Source organism: Cetorhinus maximus, chromosome 16 (genome assembly GCF_964194155.1).
Source record: "Cetorhinus maximus chromosome 16, sCetMax3.hap1.1, whole genome shotgun sequence".
Classification (NCBI taxonomy): Eukaryota; Metazoa; Chordata; class Chondrichthyes; order Lamniformes; family Cetorhinidae; genus Cetorhinus; species Cetorhinus maximus.
This window is the reverse complement of record NC_135894.1, coordinates 22,031,006-22,058,275: the sequence shown is the minus strand read 5'-3', so window position 1 is coordinate 22,058,275 and position 27,270 is coordinate 22,031,006. Positions and strand designations below refer to the sequence as shown.

Sequence of the window (27,270 nt, the reverse complement as noted above, 5' to 3'; positions counted from 1 at the left end):
AGTTTAGACAGACTGGACTTGTTTCCACTGGAGTTTAGAAGAGTGAGGGGTGACTTGATTGAAGTATATATGATCCTGAACAGTGTTGACAAGGTGGACATGGAAAGGATGTTTCCTATTGTGGGTAATTTCAAAACTAGGAGGCACTGTTTTAAAATTAGGGGTCACACTTTTAGGACAGCGATGAGGAGAAATTTTTTCACTGAGGGTTGTGCGACTTTGGAATTCTCTGCCTCAGAAGCAGGTGGAGGTGGGGTCATTGAATATTTTTAAGGCAAAGGTAGACAGATTCTTGTTAGGCAAGGGAATCAAACTTTATTGGGGGTAGATGGGAATGCAGAATTCAAAACACAAACAGATCAGCTATGATCTTACTGAATGGTGGAGCAGGCTCGAGGGGCCGAATGACTACTTCTGAACCTATTTTGTATGTTCGTATGTAACACCTGCATTTACAGATACAGGAGTTATGCCACTCCAAAGTTGGAGAAAATTCCAACTGAATTCTTTCGGATGCATATTGATGCAGCTTAGGATGAATTTTCAGATGTGGTGGTATCACACTCCATTAGCATTCATGGCTACTGGGATGTGGTCCATGTCGGAGAGGAAACCTACAAACTCTTTGTCGGGTCGTCAGTTACACTACACCAAGTCCAACAGCAAACTGCTCAACAGATCATCTGATGGAAGGTCATTGACCTGAAACTCTAACTCTGTTTCTCTCTCCACAGATGCTTTCTAACCCGCTGAGTGTTTCCAACACTTTCTGTTTTATTTCAGTTTTCCAGCATCCACAGAATTTTGCTTCTGTGCTGTAGCAAACTGCTCAGGGCTGATTGACCCCTGGAAAAAAATGTGGAGTGGGTGCCACTGGCAGCATTTTCACTTGGCCTTTGATGTTGTAATTGGATCCCTTTGGATTCATTGACAGAGAAATATACCCAGGCTAGCATAAATGAGAAGCAAAGCCTTGTTTGACTGAGATGTAGTCAGGGAACTGAAGACAGATCACAACCACCATAGCTAAGAATTGGTCATAGAAGAAACCCTCACCAATTTGTCCAAGGTTCCAAGAACTGCCTCTGAATTGTTTAATACGTCTGTGGTATGGTTATTCTTAGGTAAGCGATTTGTTAGTTTTTTATGTGTTACCTCTTTGAGGCAATCTCGAGTGCAAATTTCATATTGATTAAATTACTTTGCTATAGAGAACAAGAAGTGTGTGAAACAAACACAAAAATATCTGGAACAACTCAGCAGGTCTGACAGCATCTGCGGAAAGCAATACAGTTAACATTTCGAGTCCAAATGACTCTTCATCAGAACTAAGAACCCCAGTTATGCCTGGCTCTTTATGGGGTATGTGGAACATTCCTTGTTCCAGTCCTACTCAGGCCCCCTCCCACAACTCTTTCTCCAGTACATCGATGACTGCTTCGGTGCTGCTTCATGCTCTCGTCTGGACCTGGAAAAATTTATTAATTTTGCTTCCAATTTCCACCCCGCCATCATTTTCATATGGTCCATCTCTGACACTTCCCTTCCCTTCCTTGACCTCTCTGTCTCAATTTCTGGTGATAGACTGTCCACCAATATCCATTACAAGCCCACCAACTCCCACAGCTACCTCGACTGCAGCTCCTCACACCCTGCTTTTTGTAAGGACTCCATCCCATTCTCTCAGTTCCTTCGCCTCCGTCGCATCTGTTCTGATGATGCCACTTTCAAAAACAGTTCCTCTGACATGTCCTCCTTCTTCCTTAACCGAGGTTTTCCACCCATGGTGGTTGACAGGGCTCTCAACCGTGTCCGGCCCATCTCCCGCACATCCGCCCTCACACCTCCCTCTCCCTCCCAGAACCATGATAGGGTCCCCCTTGCCCTCACTTATCACCCCACCAGCCTCCGCATTTAAAGGATCATCCTCCGCCATTTCCACCAACACCAGCATGACCACCAAACACATCTTCCCTTCACCCCCCCTGGCAGCATTCCGCAGGGATCGTTCCCTCCGGGACGCCCTGGTCCACTCCTCCATCACCCCCTACACCTCAACCCCCTCCCACGGCAGCTTCCCATGCAACCGCAGAAGGTGCAACACCTGCCCCTTTACTTCCCCCCTCCTCACTGTCCAAAGGTCCAAACACTCCTTTCAAATGAAGCAGCATTTCACTTGCACTTCCCTCAATTTAATCTACTGCATTCACTGCTCCCAATGCAGCTTCCTCTACATTGGAGAGACCAAACGCAGACTGGGTGACCGCTTTGCAGAACACTTTCGGTCTGTCTGCAAGCATTACCCAGACCTCCCTGTCGCTTGCCATTTCAACACACCACCCTGCTCTCATGCCCACATGTCCGTCCTTGGCCTGCTGCAATGTCCCAGTGAAGCTCAACGCAAACTGGAGGAACAGCACCTCATCTTCCGACTAGGCACTTTACAGTCTTCCGGACTTAATATTGAGTTCAACAACTTTAGATCATGAACTCTCTCCTCCATCCCCACCCCCTTTCCGATCCCCCTTTTTCCAATAATTTATAATTTTTTGTATATATTTTTCTTTTCCCACCTTTTTCCATTATTTTTAAATGTATTTCCATCCATTGTTTTATCTCTATCTTTTAGCCTATTTCGATCCCTTCCCCCCACCCCACCCCCACTAGGGTTAGCTTGCTCGTCCTGCATTCTATTCTTAATGTCATCATTAGCACATTCCTCAGCTAATATCACCACCATCAACACCCCTTTGACCTATTGTCTATGACATCTTTGGCTATCTCTTCTTTGCCTCCACCTATTACTGGCCATCTACCCAGCTCTACCTGTCAACCCCCTTCAACCAGCTTATATTCCACCTCATTTCTATATTTCTTAGTTCTGATGATGAGTCATTTGGACTCGAAACATTAACTGTATTCCCCTCTGCAGATGCTGCCAGGCCTGCTGAGTTTTTCCAGGTATTTTTGTTTTTGTTTTGGATTTCCAGCATCCCCAGTATTTTGCTTTTATATTAAAGAAGTGTGAGAATGTAGATTGTAAAATCCAGGGTTGGAGGATGGTGAGAGGACAAGGTGCATGTTTCCTGACCCTCATGCTCCAGTAGTTAAGAAAAGAATGCACTAGGATGACATTTATTATGCACAATATTCTCAACAGAATTTGCCCGAACAATATGGAAACTGTCATCTCTGTCTTGCAGGATATGGTAGTCTAGTGGTCATGATATTGGGTGAGCAATCTAGATGCTGTGAGTTCAAGTCCCAGCAATGCAAGTTGTGACATTGCAATAAATCCAAGCTCACACTATGTGATTGATCCTTCATACCCCTTTGTACCTTACTGCAACGGTCCTGTCTGTTCTTTCACTTTCGCTGGGTTAATTTGCTACCTAACACCACTCTGAAAGCACCATCATCACAAAGGCTGCAGTGGTTCAAGAAGGTGGCCCACCAACATCTCCTCAGGTCAACTAGGAAGGGTAAATTGGTTGAGTGACAGGAAACAGAGAGTAGTGGTTAATGGATGTTTTTTGGGCTGGAGGGAGTTTTGTAGCGGAGTTCCCCATGGATCAATGTTGGGACCCTTTTTTTTCCTGAGATATATTAATGGCCTAGACCTTGGTGTCCAGGGCCCAATTGCAAAATTTGCTGATGATGCGAAACTTGGAAGCATTGTGAACTGTGTGGAGGACAGTATAGAACTTCAAAAGGACATGGACAAGTTAGTGGAATGAGCAGACAGGTGGCAGATGAAATTCAATGTGGAGAAATGTGAAGTGATTCATTTTGGTTGGAAGAACATAAAGATATAAAATAAAGGGTACAACTTGAAAAGAATGCAGGAGCAGAGGGACCTGGGTGTATATGGGCCTGAGTCATTGAAGGTGGCAGGACAGGTTGAGAGCACGGTTAATAAAGCATACAGTATCCTAGCCATTATTAATCGGGGCATAGATTACAAGAACAAGGAGGTTATGTTGAACTTATACAAGACACTAATTCAGCCTCAACTGGAGTATTGCGTCCAGTTCTGTGCCCCACACTTCCAGATAGATGTGAAGGCATTGGAGAAAGTACAGAAAAGATTCACTAGAATTGTTCCAGGGATGAGGAACTTAAGTTATGAAGATAGATTGGAGAAGTTGGGACTGTTTTCCTTGCAGAAAAGAAGGCTGAGAGGAGATTTGATATAGGTATCCAAAATCATGAGGGGTCTGGAGAGAATAGATAGGAAGAAACTTCTCACCCGTGAAAGGATCAAACATAAGAGGGAACAGATTTAAAGTAATTGGTAAAAGAAGCAAAGGCAATATGGGAAAAAAACTTTTTCACACAGCGAGTGGTTAATGCACTGCATGGGAGTGTGGTGGAGGCAGGTTCAATCAAGGCATTCAGAAGGGAATTAGACAGTTATCTGAAAAGGAAGAATGTGCAGGGTTATGGGAAGAAGACAGGAGAATGGCACTAATTGAATTGCTTATTCAGAGAGCTGCTGCAGACATGATGGGCTGAATGGCTGCCTGCACTGTAACAATCCTGTGTTTCTGTGAAATACAACCTTTCTGGTGTCATCTACATTCTGGGGCAAAATTTGAAAAAAGTAGGCTCTCTCATTCATTTTAGACCTCAGGCAGTGCACTGGAAGTCTCAAGGTGCCATATTTCTGGTAGTAGGAGAAAGTATGCCATTTAGAATTTGTGGAGTATTTCAGACATCTTTAATTATTTTTCGTGTTTACTTTAGACATAGGTTTTACTTTTTTAAAATATTGCTGTCTGTCAGCTGTGGCTCAGTGGTAACATTCTTGTCTCTGAGTCATGAATTAATCAGTTCAAATCCTGCACAAAGTCTTGGCTGACACTCAGCTCAGTATTAAGCTCCACTGCTGGTCAAAGAAACATGTAAAATAAAAGATGCTACTAATACTAAAATTGAATTTTTTGCTTGAATTGCTGGCATTTGAGGAAGGGGAGTAAGGAGGGAATTCTGTACGTTTGCATTTTCACAATGGGGAATAGAGCTAAGGTGGGTAATTGGAGTTGAGGTGCAGATCAGCTCCAGTATAGATCAACTGCATTACAACAATATTTCCTGCATTACAACAGTGACAAAGCTTCAAAAATACTTCATTTGTTATGAGGCGCTTTGGGATGTCCTGAGGTTGTGAAAAACTATATGATCTTTTTAATTCTTCTGAACTGAAATAAAAGCAAAATATTGTGGATGCTGGAGACCTCAAATATAAAGTGCTGGAAAAGCTCAGCAGGTCTGGTAGCATCTGTGGCGAGAGAAACAGAGTTGATGTTTCGAGTCTGATATGAATCTTCTTTGGAACTGAAGAGAGGCAGAAATGTGATGATTTAACTGAATGTTGGAGCAGGTTTGAAGATGCAGAGTAGCCTGTTAATGATTTCCTGAAATGCATTTCCATTCTTTTTTTTAACTCAAAGGCTGCAGATTTTTTTATCCACATCCAGCACCACCACTGTTGTACTGCGATTGACTGGAGTGGTGCAGTCAGTGGGCAAAGGCAGGCAAGTGCCTTTTCCAAGGTGGGACACACTACAATTCCTTCTTATTCCAACCTTAAAACAGAATGTGAGCTTTATTCATTATTTTTTTCAGGATTTATTTATTCTAATAAGTATTCCTGAGATACATTTAACAAAACAATTAGGAAGTCTGTGACTTTTGATTTGAACCTATTTAAACTCTTTGCTGTTTTCTCCACTCTATCTTTCTGATGTGGAATTTCCTACAATCCCTCCTTTATTTTCTCCCTAACTCCCCTTTCCACTCTCCATTAAACATCCCCTGTCCACCCATATTGGAAATGTAAATAGGGTTCAGATTGAACAATTGTGAGAAAAACTTACATTTAATCAAATTTTTTCTCTCTACAGAGTTTCTTCAAACGCAGTTATCACATTAAGTATAATGTTAACCCGAACCAACTAAAAAACTTACAGTTGTCCATGTGTACTCATAGCCATCAACGTTCCAGATGGGAAGGATATATATTTCAAAAGATTTCAGCATATTGGTGATCATCGTGTCCCGTGTGTCTATAAGCTAAAAAGCGACAGATTCAAGGTGACACATCGACAAGCCCATTAACTATATGAAACTAAAGTCGGGTGTGTTTGAGGCTAGAATTTCCACATATTTATAATGTGTAAAAAATGAAGCCCAATATTTGTTGTGACAGAACTGTAAGTAAGCAGGTAGAAACAGGAGCAGACCATGCAGCTCATTAAATCTGTCCTGCCCTATTTACTAACCTTAGAAACTTGTTTTAATTCCATATAACACCCTTAATTCCCAAGTAATTATTTACTTTCTGAATACCTCAATTGATTTACACCAATGATCTCCTGAGATAGGTATTGCACATTCTCAAAACCCTTTATGTGGAAAAAAAAATCATTTTTGGATTTATTTTTAACTAGTTTGAATTTCAGGAGGCAGGAAGGGGAACATCTCACCCTGTGCTATTCATACATTTACTTGCCACCAGTATGAAGTCACATTAAAAGAAGCAATGAGTCTTTCAAAGAGCCAGCACAGACCTGAGGGACCAAATGGACTCTTCCTGTCCGGTAAGTTTCTATGATTCTATGGGTCACCTACCAATTCTGTCAGTCAGGGTCTGAGAAGTTTGTACCTTGCAAAGAGGGAGCAACAGATATAAGGATATAAATTTACAAAATAAATCAAAAACTGATAAAAAAAACAAAACCCAAATATCTGTGCTGAATCTCTGGTGAAGGACTGCTTGCTGCTCAAACATTACCAACATTTTGTTTCTCACCCTACAACTGGTGAGCCCTTAAATGTATTTATTATAAAATGTGGGCCCTATATTACAGAAAGTGCCGCCCAGCAGCAACAATTCTCTGCCCACGGCAGGCTGCCCCTTCAGCCACATCGTGGGAAAGCTATGATTTCAACAAATTGTCTTTTTTTATTTGTTCATGGGATGTGAGCATCACTGGCTAGGCCAGCATTTATTGCCCATCCCTAATTGCCCTTGACAAGGTGGTGGTGAGCCGCCTTCTTGAACCCCTGCAGTCCATGTGGTGTAGGTACACCCACAGTGCTTTAGGGAGGGAGCTCTAGGACCTTAAGAAGCCTTGAGCCATTGACACTTGCATCGGAGGGTTCATTGGCTGCACAGCAAGCCTCAGGAGTTTGACCAATAACATGAGCAGGCTTTAGCTCAACTAGTGGCTGTCATTGTATTACTGGCTCCATTCTCTGCTATGTAAATTGCAGAGTTTTCAACTCTAGTGGAAAATGTTCCTGAAGGCGTTATCACATGACTTCCTGCCTCCAACTGCCCTGTGTCTCCATATCCCGCCATTGGCCACCACACTTGCAAAGCACCACCTTCCCATGTAAATTGAAATGGGAGAAACTCTGCAGTATCTGACTGGTTGATTCTCGCCTGTCAGTTTTTACCCAGCTTCATTACTTTTATCAATAGTAAACAAAAGTGTTCAAAGAAAATTTTTTTAAAACTCAAATTTAATGGCTTTCTGCCATGTTTTCTCACAACAGTGTTCTGAAGATTAATTTCTAATTCCCAGTGGTGTCAGGGCAATCCTAGCGTATAGGTAACTTTAGTAGATTGCTCTCTCTGTACTGGGGGTTGGAGCTGGAGGGTGCAAAGGGAATCACAGCACATGTTTGTATATAATCTGTCTTTCTGACACACTCACATATTGTACGAACCACTGGCAGAACGCCGGTGCTATCCATTCTCTGGCGTGAATACCACAGTCAATCCACAATGCGCCTCTCGGTGTGGCAGTACCATTGAAAATCTGGGGAAAGAAGAGCAACAACAGGACAAGGACATTGCCATTCTTTAGAGAGGAAAAAAAAGCACACATAAAATAGAAAACACCTTTACCTTTAAGACATAAATTAGACGTTTCTCAGATGATGGCCCAATAAGTATTTTTTGAATGAAGGACGGATATGCCTTTGTAATTTGTGACATCCATAAATAAATCTGTTAATAACATCAAGCCGTAAAGACAAAGAATTAATATGATTTGCAATATCATATAGGCCCAAAATAATTGGTTTCATGCAATGCTATACATTAAAAGGCTTTGTTTGGAAGTCAAAGGGAATCAGCAATTTCTCATCTTCATGATCTTCATCTTCTCTATGCATCAGTAACATTATATTTTTCCAATGGCATGTTAACTATCACTATGTTTGAACATAACCATCATTGAAATGCAGGGCACAAATAGATTACACCACCTAACTTGGCACTAATAATGTCAGCTTGGCTCAGTTGTTAGCATTCTTGTCTCTGAGTTAGAAGGCTTGTGTATTTAAGCCCCACTCCAGGACTTGTGCATAATCTTAGTCATTGAATGTAACTAAGAGGAACTTGTGATCAAACTGTAAAGTGCTGTCAGCACCAAAATGCAAGGGGGCTATTGAGCATTGGAGGGAAGTGTAGAGGAGAACCATGAGGCTGACCCATAGTGTTGGAGTGACTGAGTTAATGAGGAAAGACTGGAGAGACTTGGGCCTTCAGCCTGAAAAGGAGGTTTTCTTACAGAGATATGCAAGATAGTTAGGACTGTGGTAAAGCTGAATTTAGATCGGACAAGAGGGCACAGGTGGAAACTGGTAAAAGCTAAGTTTAAGATCTCAGGATATTTTCCTTCACACAAAGAAGGATCAACACATGGAAAGGACTCCCCGATAAAGTGATGGAGGTGAAAACCTTAGAATAACTTAAGAAACAACTGGATGGAGAAAATAGGGAGACTGGAGGATTGTTTTAGATAGGTGAATTAAAAAGATGGCCTTTGTAGATAAAGTACCCAGAAATATTCCCAAATGGTGACTTTAGGATTTGAAGGAGAAATATCCTGGAAACTGCCTGAAATGTGCTGATAACTGAGTTTTAACTTAAAGGTTGCCAAATAATATGGAATTCAACTGTTGAACTGACTGCAAGGAAATGGCTGGAAATTATATTCTCTGCTAGTCAAATACAGACTAATCTATCTTATCTTTAAGTCAATGCCACCCTTAAGATTTGTGTATAGAAACCTCAGCCAGCACACCATCCATGTTTAGCCTGGACAGCCACCTATATCAGATAAATGGTCATGACCATTGTCAGATCCAAAGGCATCACTTAATCTGTATTACATGGATCAGTTATTTTAGAATCACCTTCCATCTGCTGCCATCAACTGCTATTTATCCTGAAGCACTGTTTAATGTACGCTGGTATAAAACATTCTAGTTGAGTATCTTCTACAGAGAACTCAAGACTCACAGTATAATTGTATTCAGCATGTCTATTTCCTCCTTTGAATCATCTCCTTATTACCAAGCCAAGTTTTAAAGTTAAAACTAATTTACAGCATCAGTTGGAATCTGAATCCTACACCTATCAAGTTCTGACCTTTGATGGCCGATTCAGTAATGAGTCCTGGCGGTAGGTAGACAAACCCCTGGCATATGTTGTATTAGGCAGCCCAATTCCACAGTCAGTGTCAGCATCCAATAGCACCTGACAATGCGACACTACCATAGCCAGACATCGCTCCACTCTAACTAGCCTGACCCTTTGATGTTTTCCATCACTCTATTTCAGGTATACCTGACTCTATCAAACACTTTACTGAGTAGTGATGAAATTCCATTTGTAAAATGGTGATACCATTTTCAGAATTACAGCAGAAGAGCTTTTGGCAACAGTCTGTACAGAGTTAAAGATGAAAGGGTATCAGCCATTAATATCTCGTGAGTAATTAGCCTTCAACAATTAAAGAAGAGTAGACATTTTATAATAAACTAAGGGCTAAAGAGGTATTAAAACTGTCACATTTCACCAATAAATGTGTTTCTTTATATTCTGATGATTTATTTTTTGAATATTTTAGGGTAAATTCACTGACGTCATGCTCTCAGTTGTGTAGCCTTCTCTCTAATTGTGCTCTGTTCAAGGACAGCTCACTGTTGGGAATGTAAGATTGATGAATTTACCTTGTTAAAGTGCATTCATGTTATTGTGTGCCTGCTAATCAACACATTTTATTTATTCTTGGCAATGCCTGATGTAATTTTCTTGCCAAACTAAGATGCTAAATTGAAACAGTAACATGGCTGACATCTGAAAGAGTTTTCCTGAAACCACATTGCCATCTCTGCCTCATTGCCCACCCATTGCTTCACCCCATCTGGTCTCCAATTTGGTATAAAATTTGTCCCTGCACAAATCTGAAATGGGGCAAAAGATGCTTTATTGAGTGGAATTGTAATGACTGCTTCAGCCAATGATGTTGAAACTCCTCAAAAGGTTGAAAGAACACACCCTACAGAGGGAAGGACAGACTGATATGAGAAAATAGGAAAACACCACTGTACTGTTGTCTTTAGTAACTTGAACTTTACACATGCACCTTACCCATTCCACTGACTGCCACACCTCCCCTCCCCAAAGCAAAGCACAGTGTCTTTGGGACTCCGCCTCAGACACAACCTTTATTGACCTCGCCATTTATGCTACTCGCTGTCGTCAGGATCAGCGTAAGTTTTGGTGAACAAATGAAATCCAAATTCTTCCAATTAATTTCCCTGCCACAGCTGAAAATATACCAAAATAAACTTATACTCAATTGTTTATATTGCATCTTGCCTTTTGTGCCACACATGATGCATATTAATGGTATTGGGTTTTTGATTTCCGTCAGGATACATATGAGGTCAAAAACCAGGTTCAATTATAAAGAGTCCACAGCTTATTTTATTGCCAGGGTAAGATATATGATAAGGAAGAGCCGAACTGTTCGATTAAGATGCAAGTATTGTATGAGTTTGTTTGAACACATTGATGATTGGAAACTCTTTTTAGAATTTCAGAGGCATGTAAGTATATTGATTATGTCCTGGTTACATTTTGAAAGGTAAATTTTCACCTATCTTGTAATATTTAGCAGTTCACTTGAGGCTATCAAAAATTGATAGACCAGTGACTCACTTTTTTTAATTGTTTAATGGGACATAGGCATCGCTGGCTAGGCCAGCATTTTTATTGCCCATCACTAATTGCCCTCCACTACCATCTTGAACCACTGCAGTCCATGTGGTGTAGGTGCACCCAAGTGCTGTTAGGGAGGGAGTTCCAGGATTTTGACCCAGCGACAGTGAAGGAACAGCGATATATTTCCAAGTCAGGATGGTGAGTGGCTTGGAGGGGAACTTGCAGGTGGTGGTGTTCCCATGCATCTGCTACCCTTGTCCTTCTAGGTGGTGGAGGCCATGGGTTTGGAAGGTGCTGTTGAAGGAGCCTTCGTGAGTTGCTGAAGTGTATCTTGTAGATGGTACACACTGCCGCCAGTGTACATTGGTGGTGGAGGGAGTGGATGTTGAAGGTAGTGGATTGGGTGCCAATCAAGTGGGTTGCTTTGTCGTGGATGGTGTCAAGCTTCTTGAATGTTGTTGGAGCTGCACCCCTCAGGCAAGTGGAGAGTATTCTATCACACTCCTGACTTGTCTTGTAGATGGTGGACAGGCTTTGGGGAGCCAAGAGGTGAGTTACTCTCCGCAGAATTCCCAGCCTCTGACATACTCTTGTAGCCACAGTATTTATATGGCTAGACCAGCTCAGTTTCTGGTCAATGGCAACTCCCAGGTTTTTGATAGTGGGGGGTTCAGCAATGGTAATGCCTTTGACTGTCAATATAGTCATAGAGTCATAGAGGTTTACAGCACAGAAAAAGGCCCTTCGGCCCATCGAGTCTGCACTGGTCAAACAAGTATCTAACTATTCTAATCCCATTTTCCAGCACTAGGCCCATAGCCTTGTATGCCATGGCATCGCAAGTGCACATCCAAATACTACTTAAATGTTATGAGGATATCTGCCTCTACCACCCTTTCAGATAGTGAGTTCCAGATTCCCACCACTCTGGGTGAAAAAATTCTTCCTCACATCCCCTCTAAACCTCCCGCCCCTTAGCTTAAATCTATGCCCCCTGGTTATTGATCCCTCCACCAAGGGGAAAAGTTCCTTCCTGTCTACCCTATCTATGCCCCTCATAATTTTATACACCTCAATCACGTCCCCCCTCAATCTCTTCTGCTCCAGGGAAAATAACCCCAGTCTACCCAATCTCTCCTCATAACTGAAACTCTCCAGCCCAGGCAGATTCCTGGTAAATCTCCTCTGCACTCTCTCTAGTGCAATCACATCCTTCCTATAATGCGGATTCCAGAACTGCACGCAATACTCTAGCTGTGGCCTAACTAGCGTTTTATACAATTCCAGCATAACCTCCCTGCTTTTATATTCTATGCCTTGGCTAATAAAGGCAAATATCCCAAATACCTTCTTAACCACCATATCTACCTGTCCCTCTACCTTAAGGGACCGGTGGACCTGCACACCAAGGTCCCTCTGATCCTCGGTACTTCCCAAGGTCCTACCATTCATAGTGTATTCCCGTGCCTTGTTTGTCCTGCCCAAGTGCATCACCTCACACATATCAGGATTAAATTCCATTTGCTACTGATGAGCCCATCTGACCAGCCCGTCTATATCCTCCTGTAATCTAAGGCTATCCTCCTCACTATTTACCACCCCACCAATTTTCGTGTCATCCGCGAATTTACTGATCAACCCTCCTACATCCACATTTATATATACCACAAACAGCAAGGGACCCAACATTGATCCATGTGAAACCCCACTGGACACAGGCATCCAGTCACAAAAGCACCCCTCGACCATCACCCTCTGCTTCCTGCCACTCAGCCAATTCTGGATTCAATTTGCCAAATTGCCTTTGATCCCTTGGGCTCTTACCTTCGTTATCAATCTCCCATGCGGGACCTTATCAAAAGCTTTGCTGAAGTCCAAGTAGACTACGTCAAATGCATTGCCCTCATCTACACACCTGGTCACCTCTTCGAAAAATTCAATCAAATTGGTCAGACATGATGTCCCTTTAACAAAACCATGCTGACTGTCCTTGATTAATCCCTGCCTCTCCAAGTGTAGATTAATTCTGTCCCTCAGAATTGCTTCCAATAGTTTCCCCACCTCTGAGGTTAGACTGACTGGGGAGATTATTTGATACTTTCTTCTTGGAGATGGTCATTGCCTGGCACTTGTGTGGTGCAAATGTTACTTGCCACTTATCACCCCAAGCCTGAATGTTGTCCAGGTCTTGCTGCATATGGACAAGGACTGATTCAGTGTCTGAGGAGTTGGCCGGGCAATGACCATCTTCAACAAGAAAGTATCAAATTGTTTACAGTCAACAACAAGCTATCAAATGTTAATACTCAGGTATCCTGTGTCTGGTTATCCTTTATCCTTTTAAAGACCTTAATTACCACCCATCGACTGTCCAAATTCAAGGGAATACAAAACAATTTTAAGCAGCTTATTCTCATAATTGAACCGTTTAAATCCTGATCCATTCTCGTGAATCTGTGCTGCCTCAATCCAAGACCAATTAGCTTTCCTGAGATTTGGTGCCTAAAACTGGAGGCAGTTCTCCAGACAGGATCTGACCAAGGCTCTCTACAATTGAGGCATAATTGAGGAAAGGAAAACAAATCCAGAGCTCCCTAGATGAAAAAGGAGATAGAAATTAAGATATAGAAGAACAAGAGTGCTTATGACAGGTGTCAGGTAGAAAATACAATTGAGAACCAAGAGGAATACAGAAGGTTCAGAGGGGAGGTGAAAAAGCATATTAGAGAAGCAAAGAGGGATTATGAGAAAAAACTGGCAGCCAACATAAAGGGGAATCCCAAAGTCCTCTATAGGCATATAAATAGTAAAAGGGTGGTAAAAGGAGGAGTAGGGCCGATTAGGGACCTAAAAGGGAATTTACACATGGACGAAGGAGCCATGGCTGAGGTATTAAATGAATACTTTGCATCCGTCATTACCAAGAGGTAGATGCTACCCAGGCCATGGCGACAGACGAGGAAACTCTGTCACTAGAAGGGTTCAAAATTGATAAGGAGGAAGTGTTGAATAGACTGTCGGTACTTAAAGTTGACAAGGCACCAGATGAGATGCATCCAAGGATATTGAAGGAAGTGAGAATGGAAATTGCAGGGACACTGGCCACAATTTTTCAGTCTTCCCTAGACTCGGGGATGTGCCAAAGGACTAGAGAATTGCAAACATTACACCCTTGTTCAAAAAAGGTTTTAAGGATAAGCCCAGTAATTACAGACCAGTCAGTTTAACTTCATTGGTGAGCAAGATTCGGGGTAGAATTAGTAGTCACATGGAAAAATGTGAGTTGGTAAGGAAGACCCAGCATGGATTTCTAAAGATGAAATTGTGTTTAACTAATTTGCTGGAGTTTTTTGAAGAGGTTACAGAAGAGGTTGATGAAAGTAATGCTGTTGGTGTGATGTACATGGACTTTCAAAAGGCATTTGATACAGTGCTACACAAAAGACTTGTGAGAAAAGTTGTTGCTCATGGAATAAAAGGGACAGTAGCAATGTGGATACAAAATTGGCTGAAAAATAGGAAGCAAAGAATAATGGTCAATGGATATTTTTCAGGCGAGAGGAAGGTTTGTGGTGGAGTTCCCCATGGGTTGGTATTGGGACCCTTGCTTTTCCTGATATATATTAATGATCTAGATCTTGGTGTGCCGAGGGCAATTTCAAAGTTTGCAGATGATACAGAGCTTGGGAGTGTTGTAAGCTGTGAGGGGGACAGTGTAGAACTTCAAAAGGACATAGACGAGTTGGTGGAGTGGGCAAATAGGTGGCAGATGAAGTTCAATGTGGAGAAGTGTGAGGTGATGCATTTTGGTAGGAAAAATATGGACAGACAATATAAAGTAAGGGGTGAAATTTTGAAGGGGGTGCAGGAGCAGAAAGACCTGGTTGTATATGTGCATAGATCATTGAAGGTGGCAGGACAGGTGGATAGATCAATTAATAAAGCATATAGTATGGGCTTTATTAATAGGGGCATAAAGTATGAGAGCAAGGAGGTTATGCTGAATTTATATAAGACGCTCATTAGACCTCAGCTGGAGCATTGTGTACAGTTCTGGAAGGATGTGAACACATTGGAGAGAGTGCAGAAGAGGTTTACAAGAATGGTTCCAGGGATGAGAAACTTCAGCTATGAAAATAGATTGGAAAGGTTGGTACTGTTCTCCTTGAAGAGAAGAAGGCTAAGAGGAGATTTGATAGAGATGTTCAAAATCATGAGGGGGCTGGACAGAATAGAAAAGGAGAAGCTGTTTCACTCGTAAAAGGATCAAAAATGAAAGAGTACAGATTTAAAGTAATTTGCAAAAGAAGCAAATGTAATGTGAGAATTTTTTTTTCACACAACGAGTGGTTCAGGTTTGGGATGCACTGCCTGGAAGTGTGGTGGAGGCAGGTTCAATCGAGGCATTCGAGAGGGCATTAAATGATTATTTGAATAGAAACACTGTGCAGGGGTATGGGGAAAACTAGGTCATAATGCTCATTTGGACGGTCATGGGCCACGATGGGCCGAATGGCCTCCTTCTGTGCTGTTAAAATTCTGTGATTCCTTACTTGTTTATTCCAACCCCTTTAAAATAATGGCCAACATTCCTTTAGCATTTTTGATTACTTTTTGTTCCTGCGCACTGGCCAATTGTCCTTCTCGGATCGAAAGTAGATTACCGCACACTATACTCATTGAACACCACGTACCATAGTTTTTCCCACTCACTTAGTTTGTCTATGACCCTTTGTAAATTCCTGTTTCCATCAACACAAATTGCTATGTTTCTTAATTCAGTGTCATCTTCAAATTTGGAAATACAACTCTCTATCCCTTCATCCAAGGCCTCAAAATGGATTTCTGGGAAAACACCACTTATTGCATTTTTATTTTATTCTTTCACGGGACGTGGGCTTTGCTGGCTAGGCCAGCATTTTCATAGCCCATCCCTAACTGCCCTTGAGGAGGTGATGGTGAACCACCTTCTTGAACCGCTGCAGTCCATGTGTTGTTGGTACAACCACAGTGCTGTTAGGGAGGGAATTCCAGGATTTTGACCCTGCGACAGTGAAGGAACATCTAGGCATCTAGCCATTCAGAAAATATTATCTCTACTCCAACTCTCTGTCCCCTGCCTTCCAACCAATTATTCACCCATCTCACAAGGATACTTCCAATTTGTTGCACTTTCAATAATCCCTCATGTAGAACCTTATCGAATGCCATCTGAAAGTTCATTTTGACAATATCCATTAGATACCTTCCTATTCACCATGCTAATGATCTCTGCAAAAAAACTCAACTAGATTAGTCAGACATGATCTACCCATCACAAATCCATGCTGGCACTCATTGATCAGCTCATACTTGTCCAAGTGCTCAGTCTGATAATAGATTCCAGTAGCTTCCCCAAAATGATCTTAAAGTGACAAATTTATAGTTAACCATGTTCCTCCTCCCATCCTAAATAATGAAATTACATTTCCAATTTTCTAATTCAAAGGTGCAATTCCTGATTCTAGGAGCTTTGGAGAATTAAACCTAAAATATCTGCAATTTCCTCATCTATTTCTGTTAATACTCTGGAATATAAATCATCATGTCCCGGAGATTTGTCTGTCTTAAGTCCCATTATTTTCTGTGAAAATGGATACAGCATTTAATACCCATATTGCCAGTTATATTATCACCTGCATCTGCCTTTAATGGGCCCACATTCCCCTTCACTGCTCTCTTATTATATATTTGCTTGCCATACATACATATTTTTTGATATTCTTGCCATAGCAGAGGTTCACCAGGTAAATTCCTGGGGTGGTGGAACTGTCCTTTGAGAAGAGGTTGAGGAGACTGGGCCTGCATTCTCTAGGGTTTAGAAGAATGGGAGGTGATCTCATTGAAACTTACAACATTCTTAAGAGGCTAGACAGGGTAGATGCAGAAAGGATGTTTCCTGTGGCTGGGGGGAGTGGTCTAGGTCCAGGGAACACAGTCTCAGAATAAGGGGCAAGCCACTTAAGACTGAGATGAGGAGGAATTTCTTCACTCAGAGGGTGGTGAATCTTTGGAATTCTCTACCCCAGAGGGCAGTGGAGGCTCAGTCATTAAGTATGTTCAAGGCGGAGATCAATAGATTTCTAGATACTAATGACACAAAGGGATATGAGGATAGTGCGGGCAAATGGCATAGAGGTAGATGATTAGCCATGATCTAGTTGAATGGCGGAGCAGACTTGATGGGCTGAATAGCCTACTCCTGCTCCTATGTTCCTTCTCTTAACATATTTATAAAAACTTGAAGTAAAAGCTTCTAAAAAAGTTCTTACCTCTTTCAGTGGATGATACCTTTCATAATATATAGAAAACCCCCTGGGCTGTAAAGCCCCATTTGCGTGTTTTTGTTTCTTTACGAGCTGCTGAACGTCCTCAATCAATACCCTAAAAATGATACATATTCTGGAATGCTGGAAAGTAAGCAATTAGCCAAACAAAATTAGCAAAAGACACAGAGGAGTAAAGTATCAAATTTCAGGGGCTAGCAATGTAGAAAGTGCTGTTAGAGCTCCCCTCGTGGGTCAGTTGGTAACTGCAGCGTGAATGTGAATCAAATAGACCAGCTGGGGCAGCAGTGGGGGTGTTACAATTTGAACTCAGCACCTGGGGTTAGGGAGAGGAAAAACAATCAAGTGTTCCCACTACCGATCGCTATCCAATGACTCCTGCTGGAAGAGGTGTGAATGCTAGGTGAGTACAAAAATCAGCCTTGGCTGCCAGTACTTACTGTCTACACTCATACATGAGGAACGGCTGCAATACCAAAGAGTTTTGCAATATTTTCAGTACTCTATTCTATCTGTGACATCTGCATCATTATAAAAAAACATGTTTGGCATACCTATATGTGATGGTTGCTGTAGCCAGCTGAGTTTTCACCTCTTCAGTATTAGATGCATTGAAGTAAAGGTGGATTTCTTTGTTGATTCTGATACCATCGATTGAGCTTGGTTGCCAGAAAACAGCCTGCAGATAATGAAATCAGGTAGGTATTAGCATTTTTGTCCAACATTATCAAAATCAGCCTTTACTTAAGTCACTTTATAACTATGCTCAAATTTACTGTAATTTGTATGTTAGAACAGATCTCCGGCACTGTTAAGAACAGGGGAGAATTCCATTGATGTTCTCATTGATGAACATGATTCCTTTCAGGAAGGCCACCCAAGGCTCAATTGTATAGAATCGTGCACAATCCTCGTCGAATGCTAAGTTAAAGGTATCCCACGCTCCTTAGCTAAAACCATAACAAATGTCAATCAACAAAACACATGTAATGTAGAGTCATCCGATATGCCACAGTGCGTTTTATGGCAAATACAGTCAGCTTGCTGATTGAGGCTAGAAAGATTCCAGAAGCGATGTTAGGCCAGCGCAAGTGATTGAGGAAGATGGTGTAACAGCATCACATGTAACATTAGGACCCCTCATGCATTGTCAATACTCCTATTACTGCTCAGGACAATCATTTGGGGCAAGAGAATTAGGTCATGAATGCCAGCTGTCAGCGAGAACCTATTAATATTTCAACAAATAATGTGATGTTGCTGGTTAGAGAAAGGCAAAGAATTAGAATGAACCCAAACATAAGGGAAACTTACACCCTGCACACTTATAATCCTTCACTTGAATGAGAAATAACATTCATTGTTCTGTGTAAGTACCGTACAAAATATCTTTGAAGGTGGAAGGGCAAACTGATAAGAATGTTAAATGAACATTCTGGATTCTTGGTTTTATAAATAGAGGCATAGAGTACAAACAAACCATAGAACCATAGAAAAGTTACAGCACAGAAGAAGGCCATTCAGCCCACCTTGTCCATGCCAGTCCGAGGACACCCAGGTGCCCTTTCTAATCCCACCTTCCTGCTCCCGGCCCATAGCCCTGCAGCTTACAGCACTTAAGGTGCAAATCCAGGTATTTTTTAAAAGAGTTTAGAGTTTCTACCTCTACCATCAACTTGGGCAGCGAATTCCAGACACCCACTACCCTCTGCGTAAACATACGAATTAGGAGCAGGAGTAGGCCACTCAGCCCCTCGAGCCTGCTCCACCACTCAAAAGATCATGGCTGATCTGAATGTAACCTCAACCTCACATTCTTGCCTACCCCTGATAACCTTTCACCCCCTTGTTAATCAAGAATCTATCTAGCTCTGCCTTAAAAATATGCAAAGACTCTGCTTCCACTGCCTTTTGAGGAAGAGAGTTTCAAAGACTCTCAACCCTCTGAGAGAAAAAATTTCTCCTAATCTCTGTCTTAAATGAACGACCCTTTATTTTTAAACAGTGACCCCTAGTTCGAGATTCTTCCACATCCAACCTGTCAAGACCCCTCAGGATTTTAAAGGTTTCAATTATGTCATCCTTACTCTTCTAAATTCCAGTGGATACAAGCCTAACCTGTCCAGCCTTTCCTCATAAGACAGCCCACCCAATCCTGGTATTAGTGAGCAAGGAAGTTGAGCTAAACCTTTATAAAAATCACTGGTTCAGGCTCAGCTGGAGTATTGTACTTAATCTTAGGCACCAAACTTCAGGAAGGCTGGGAAGGCATTGGAGAGGGCGCAGAGAAGATATACCAGAATGGTACCGGAGTGAAGGACTTCAGTTTGTGGAGAAACTGGAGAAGCTGGAGTTGTTCTTCCTAGAGCAGAAAAGCTTAAGGAGACACTTAATAGAGATGTTGAAAATTATGAAGGGATTTGATAGATTAAATAAGGAGAACGTGTTTCCACTGGCAGGAGGCTCAGTAACCACAGGACACAGATTTAATAAAATTGGCAAAAGAACCAGTTGACAGGGTGAGAAATTTCTTTCCACAGCAACTTGTAATGATTTGGAAGGTATTGCCTGAGAGGGAGGCGGAATCAGATTCAGGACTAACTTTCAAAAGAGAATTGGATATATACTTGAAAAGGAAAACAAATTGCAGGACTATGAGGAAAAAACAGCCACGTGGGAGTAATTGGATAGCTCTTCCAAAGAGCCAGCACAAACATGATAGCCCATATGCCCCCCATCTTTGCTGTATGATTCCACCTGTGAGGCCTCAATATTGGAGCCATAGCCTGTATAGCTAAGTATATCCTTTTGAGAGAAAGTTTCGGGCAGAAAGCTTCAATACGTCTGAAGCATTGGATTCCAAATTTGATGGAGAATGGGCCAGGAAAACTGAGCTTGAGACTAATGATCAAAACAGAAGTGAACTTAAGAAGTAGGGCATATGGGCATTGATATTGCAAATAGAATGGTAGTATTTAATCAAGGAGCCAGTGTAATAGTAGCCTGAGTAATGACATTCCATATATGAAGATTCCCCACCTTTGCAACTGTCTGAGGCTGAACCAGATCCTTGGTGTCACATTTAACCCTGATGTGATCTTTTGATCACACATTAGCACCATCACTAAGTCTACCTATTTCCATCTCCATAATATTGGCCGACTCTGCCCCTGCCTCAGCTCATCTGCTGCTGAAACCCTCACCTCTGCCTTTGTTACCTCTAGACTTGACTATTCCAATGCACTCCAGGCCAGTCTCCCATGTTCTACCCTCCATAAACTTGAGGTCATCCAAAACTCTGTTGCCTCTGTCCTAACTTGTACCAAGTCCCTTTCACCCATTACTTCTGTGCTCACTGAACTACATTGGCTCCTGGTTAAGTAACATCTCGATTTTAAAATTCTTACCTTTGTTTTCAAATACCTCCATGATCTTGTGCCTCCCTATCCTCGTACTCTCCCCCAGCCGCACAACCCTGTGAGATATCTACACTCCCCTAATTCTGGAATCTTGAGCATTCCAATTTTAATGGCCCCACCATTGGCAGCCATGCCTTCAGCTGCCCAAACTTTAGAATTCCCTTTATAAACCTTTCCATCTTTCTACTTCTCCGTCCTCCTTTAAATGGTCCTTAAAGCTTACATCTTTGAGCAAGCTTTTAGTCATCTGCCCAAACATCTCTTTATGTAGTTTGATACTAAATTTTGTTCATAATACTTCTGTGAAGTGCCAAAGGCACTATGTAAGTACAGATAGTTCTTATTGTCGATAGTGGGTTGTTAATAAGAAACACAGATCTTGGATTTATATCACAACTTTCATGATCTGAGGGCAACCTAAAGCGCTTCACAGCCAGAGAAGTATTTTTGAAGTGTAGTCAGTGTTGTATGATAGGAAATGTGACAGCCAATTTGTGCGTAGCAAGCTCCTACAAATCACAATATGATTATTACCAGCTAATCTGAGGAATAAATACTACTCAGGAAGCTGGGGAGAACTCTCCTGCTCTACTTTGAATATTGCTATGCAATTTTTTTGTGTCCACCTGAGAGGGCAGATGGGGCCTTGGTTTAATGTTTCATCTGAAAGATGGCATTCCTATAGCTTTGCACTGAAGTGTCAGCCTGGGTCATGTGGAGTATAAGCACCCACATGGACTTGTTGGGCCAAATAGTCTGTTTCTATTCTGTAAATAATATGTAATACCATGTAATTTTTTACACGAACAGCAGATACAGGAATACCAGTTTGAAAGGGAGAAGGATTAAATATGGATTACACAAGGGATAAAATTATTTCGTAGAGGTTGAAAGGAAATGGAAAAGGAATAAAAGGATAAGTAAGTTTAAAGCAAAGGGTCTAAATGTGTGGTATGTGTGTTGCTTCCAAAGCTGTTTGGAGCATGAATAGAATTAAAGGAAATTCAGCTTCTGTAAGTAGTTGTTAAAAATGTTATGCAGAGCAGAAAAATGCTATTGCAGGTGACTAGGAATCACAGGAAACCCAAAAAAACTAGATGGGAATGTGACTGCTAATCTAATGGTTTGGAGTGTGAAAACATAAATTGGCACCAATTTAACTGCTTTAGATGAGGGAATATATAAAGACAAAAAGGTTTGCATATCTTTAGTGACTTTTGTGACCTCAGGATCCCCCAGATCGCTTTTTAGCCAATTAATAACTTCTGAAGTGTAGTAATTGTTGTAATGTACGAAACACGGCAGCCAATTTGAGCACAGCAAGATCCCACAGACAACAATAATTTTGGTTGAGGGATAATTAGTGGCCAGTTGGTGAATGTGGAAGAGCAGAATGTTATTGCTGATCAAGAAATGGAAGAAGTAATCCAGGACAAATAGTAGAATGTAATTTTGCTGTGTGTACTGTGCTGCGATCAGATAGGTAAGAGTGGAACTGGCAATCCCACTAGCTGGACAATGGAGGAAAGACACTGCATCTTGGTTAAAGGAAATTAGATGACTAAATGGTCTAAATTGCTATGTTTGAATGCTGCTCAAACACATTACATGGAATGCTATAGAAAATTGAATAAGGATTCTGTAATTTTTAAATAAAGCAAATTGTTCACAAAAAGGTAAAATTAAACGAACTGTAAGAAAACATAGGCTAATGCCTAAAAAAGAGCTAACCTTTACCTTATATTGGTTGGATATTTGTTTGATAAATTGAACCTCTTCATCCGACTGAGGCTTAATAGACAAAACCTGGTCTCTAAAAAGCAAACAATATGATGGTGCATTAATGATGGCTCCTGAAGATAATTTACAAGCCATTTCTAAATGGACGATTTCACACACACATTCCATATTCAAAGATGAACATTGATCAAATGCTACAAAGATTTATTTGATCCACATAAACAATGTTTGTTGGCTGAAAGTGAAGGAGTATGGCTGAAACCAAAGCAGATTAATGCAGGCAAGCTGTTTTAATTTCCTCCATGAAAGAGCAACGAGCAGGAATTAAACCTAGTGTGACTGTTTGATTGAGAGATTTCATTATTGTCAGCACCACAAACAATAACATGCAAATTACCCTGAAGTTTTATTCCCAGTTACCTTACTTACCTTGTCGGCGAAGAGGCAACTGTTACTTCAGCAAAGGTACACAACAAACAAGCTAAAATATAAAATACCATCTTGGGTGGCACCGGAAATACACAATGTAGAAAGATTTTATGTGTTCTGTCACTTGACCTGGACTATCGATTCACAGGACTCATAGTATTTGCACTCTGGTTAAAGTTTATACTGAATGGAATCCAACTTACAAACAAGGTTGTTGCCACAAACAGCTGGAGATAGATCAGAGTTGGGGGTGTTGATGCAAGGGGCACAAGGGTGACAATACCGGGCCCTGTTTTCTCCTGTTTTATGTAATGGTGTCAATCAGTACGTGTTCTGCTATTGCAGCTTAAAGCTCACAACGCAAAACAATCTCTCGCAATCCCTATTAAATTATCTCAAGCAACTTGACCCTTGCTAGAATCTGCCGCTGTGACTCCATAAAGCTGATTTTAATATATTTAGATGAGGGCCAGTGGAGTGGCAGACCGGGACTTCTGGTTCACATTTGCAGTGTGCCAGGGTTTCAACTTAGGTTGCAAAATAAAAGGCGCAACTGTTAACAGGATTGGCAGAAGTGAGGAGTTTTGCCATGTGGAGGCTGCTACAAGTGTGAGCAATGATCACAACAGCTAGCAATTACTTTTGTAGCTTTAGTTTTAAATGTAGAGGGTCTTGGACTTGCTTCTGATTGTAACAATATGACACCATTGGGATTGGGTATACCATCCTCCAGCACCCCTCCCCAAAGTTGGAGCATCTCAGGATCAGGTCTGGCAGATGTATGGGCATACCTTTACATGCAATTATTATGGCTGGAGAAAAGGAGAGTGAGACAGCATTTAACAACAATGAAACATTATTTCACTCTTCCATCATTTTAAGGGCAACACAATTGTAATAAAGAGCTTAGAGAGTATGAAGTTGATGGAAAGGGAAAATAGGTGCCTATAGAATGATTAATTTCGTCCCTGCAGTTCCTCCCTTCCCATCCTCCTTTCCTTGTTTGTGGCCCAATAACAACCGAGAATTCATTGTTGTGCCTCACGGATTGGGGAAACCCATGTAATAAGTAATATTATGGCTGTTCGTTGCCTGATGTCTTTGGACACAAAAGGTCTGGCTACTGCTTGCAGGGTTACTTTAGAAGCTGGACATAAATCAGAGAAATAAAATCCATTAAAAAAACAGTAACTGCTCAAAATCTGCAATGAAGCAGAAAACACTACAAAGACATGGATTGCCATCAGCTTTTGAAAAGAGCAAAGACAGTCTTGACCTGTGAGCTCTTAGTCAACTCTCTGACATCCTCCAAGCCTCTCACTATTTATAGCTGGCTCCCAAATTTTCTAACAATTTCCTGAGATATCACCTTGGATTGACTAATTGTATTTTTTATTTTGTGGGAGTTCTTTTTCCACATATATGTAAGGTTGGTCACTGAATTGCTACAACACAGAAGGAAGCCATTTGATCCATCATTTCTGTACCAGCTCTCCAAATGAGCAATTCATTGAATACCATTCTCCCACCTGTATAAGATTGTGACATATTTGGTTACACAAAAGGGATCAAGTTCTCCTTTGCCAGAGCAAGGATTGTCTTTATAGGTATCACTGCTGAATAATACAGCTTTGAAATTCTTAGTTATTGTGCATCTCCAATTTAACAATAATTAATAAAGCAGTATTAGTTTTAAGACCAAATGCAATTTATTTTCCAAAGAGACTGCTAATGTGTCAATACCCAGCCTTAGTTAAATGTTGGTAACGTTGAACAGGTGTTCTTCAAATGGAGGCTAGCGATCCCACACTGCGATAAGGTTGCCTTTGTCATTCCTGACCATTGGTACTTAGTTTACCAGGCCTGGGAGCAGGACGCCTGCCTGTCCTTTCAGTGAGTGCAGGGATCCATTAAAAATTAGGGCGGTTTTTTATATAGAGAGTCAACAACAAACAGATGAACAACAACCTGAGTTTATGCAGCCTTTTGTTGCAGAAAAATATTCCAAGGCTCTTTGTAGAAATGTAAAGAAACTAAAATGGACATCGAGACACAAGCTGATGTTAGGAAGATGGATCAAAGACTAGGTAAAAGAGGTTGCTTTTAACGTGCGTCTTAAAGAGGGTGGAAGCAGAGAGGTTTAAGGAGGGAATTGCAGAGTGTGGGGCCTAGATGGCTAAAGATACAGTGGCCAATGGTGGGGCAAAGGGAGGGGGAGATGCATAAAAGGCCAAAATTCTGAAGGTGAGCAGGAGTATCATGTAAGTCTGGAGAAATGCTATAGAGATAGGAAGGGACAAAGCCATGAAGAGATTTAAATACAAGGATGAGAGTTTTAAGTTTGAAGTGTTGAGGTTTCAGTGTAGGCCAGTGAGCACAGGGATGATGGGTGAGAGTGACCCCTTGCTCCAGTTGTCTACTGTAGATAATCTTCTTAAACCCCTCTCTCCTGTTTCCTCCAAAATATCAAGTACAAGAGCTTATGGACTTCTTTGTCATTAAGATTGAGACCATTGATTAGCTATCCTGCTGCTTCCCTCTCTTCCCTTAGCTCACTGGGCCAAACTTCCACTGAGGTTTCACCCTGCCCTTCCCTAACTTTGTATCTTTCTCTGGTTTCCCTCCTATCTCCCCTCTCATGCTCCTTTTGAGTTCATCTTGACCATGAGACCCGCCTCCTGCTCCTTCAACCCTATTCCCACTAAACCACTGAACACCCAACTTTCCTTCCTGGCTCTCGTGCTACCTGATATTGTTAATGGTTCTCTCTCTCTTCAGGTATTGCCCTCTCTCCTTTAAATCTACCTTCATCACCCCCTCCTAAAAAAAAAATGCCCTTGATCTTCTATCCCTGCAAACCACCATTCCATCTCCAACCTCCTTTTCCTCTCCAAAGTCCTTGAGTGTGCTGTTGCCTCTCAAACCCATACCCATTTTCTCCAGAACTTCATGTTTGAATCCCTCCAATCAGGTTTCCGTCCCTGCCATTTTCAAAACGGCTCTTGTTAAATTTACAAATGACATCCCATGTGATGGTGACCATGGCAAACTATCCCTCCTTCCCTTCTCGACTTGTCTGCAACCTTTGACATGGTTGACCACACTATCCTCCCACAATGTCTCTCCATCATGGTTCAGCTGGGTGAGACTGCATTTGTGTGTTTCCATTCATAGCTACCCATTTGTAGCCAGTGAACCATCTGCACTGGCTTCTCTTCCCACTCCTGCACCATTACCTCTGTTGTTCCCTAAGGATCTATTCTTGGCTCCCTCCTACTCATCTAAATGCTGCCCCTCGGCGACATTATCTGAAACACAGTTCCCACATGTACACTGATGACACCAGGCTCTACCTCACCATCACCTCTCTCAGCTTCACCGCTTTTGCTAAATTATCAGACTGCTTGCCCAACAACCAGTACTGGAATACCAGAAATTACCTCCAGCTAAATATTGGCAAGATCGAAGCCATTGTCTTTGGTAGCCACCACAAACTCACTTTCCTAGCCATCAACTCCTTCTCACTCCCTAGCAACTATCTGAGGCTGAACCAGACTGTATGTAACCCTGATGTCATATTTGATCTCACGATGAGCTTCTGACCACATATCCATGCCATCACTAAGGCCGCCATTTCCACCTCCATAACATCACGCACCCTCAGCTTACGTGCTGCTGAAACCCTCATCCAAGATTTGATTATTCCAGTGCACTCCTGGCTGGCCTCTCATGTTTTATAAACTTGAGGTCATCCAAAACTCTGCTGCTCTTCACAAAGTCCCATTCACCCGTCATTCCTGTGTTCGCTGACCAACATTGGCTCCCGGTTACGCAATGCCTTGATTTAAAAAAAGAAGCCTCATCCTAGATTTAAGTCTCTCCATAGCCTTACTCCCTCCCTATCTCTGCAATCTCCTCCAGGCCCACAATCCCCGAGTTGCCTGCGTTCTTCCAATGATTCTGGCATCTCAAGCACCTCTGATTTTAATCACTCCACTATTGGACGCTTTGCATTCTGCTGACTTGGCCCTGGAATTCCCTCACTAAACCATTCTGCCTCTCTAGATCTCTTTCCTCTTTTAGGACGCTCCTTAAAACCTACCTCTTATCCACCCTTTTGGTTATCTGCCCCAATATCCCTTAATGTAGCTTAACATCAAATTTTGTTTGATAATGCCCTGTGAAACACCTTGGGAGGGTTTACTATGTTAAAGATGCTTTATAAATGCAAGTTGTTATTGGTGTCCATTGGTTTTGGGCAGCACAGTTTTGAATGGGTTGAAGTTTACAGATGGTTCAAAATGTGAAGCTGGACAGCAGAGCATTG

The 27,270-nt window shown here is 41.7% G+C and overlaps 1 protein-coding gene across 2 annotated transcripts in view; it reads right to left on the bottom strand.

Annotated features, from left to right (window-relative positions):
* cpb2 (carboxypeptidase B2 (plasma)) overlaps positions 1–23,070 on the bottom strand; it is a 40,376-nt gene extending 17,306 nt beyond the window's left edge. For both annotated transcript variants that reach the window (XM_078559485.1, XM_078559486.1), the window contains exons 1-7: positions 22,944–23,070; positions 22,512–22,587; positions 17,910–18,034; positions 17,341–17,452; positions 7,919–8,020; positions 7,725–7,829; positions 5,971–6,075 (exon numbers count right to left, since the gene is read on the bottom strand). In XM_078559485.1, coding sequence (XP_078415611.1) covers positions 5,971–6,075; positions 7,725–7,829; positions 7,919–8,020; positions 17,341–17,452; positions 17,910–18,034; positions 22,512–22,587; positions 22,944–23,014 — 696 coding nt within the window. In that variant the 5' untranslated portion in view covers positions 23,015–23,070. The remainder of the gene's footprint in view (positions 1–5,970; positions 6,076–7,724; positions 7,830–7,918; positions 8,021–17,340; positions 17,453–17,909; positions 18,035–22,511; positions 22,588–22,943) is intronic.
* Positions 23,071–27,270: the final 4,200 nt, after the last annotated feature.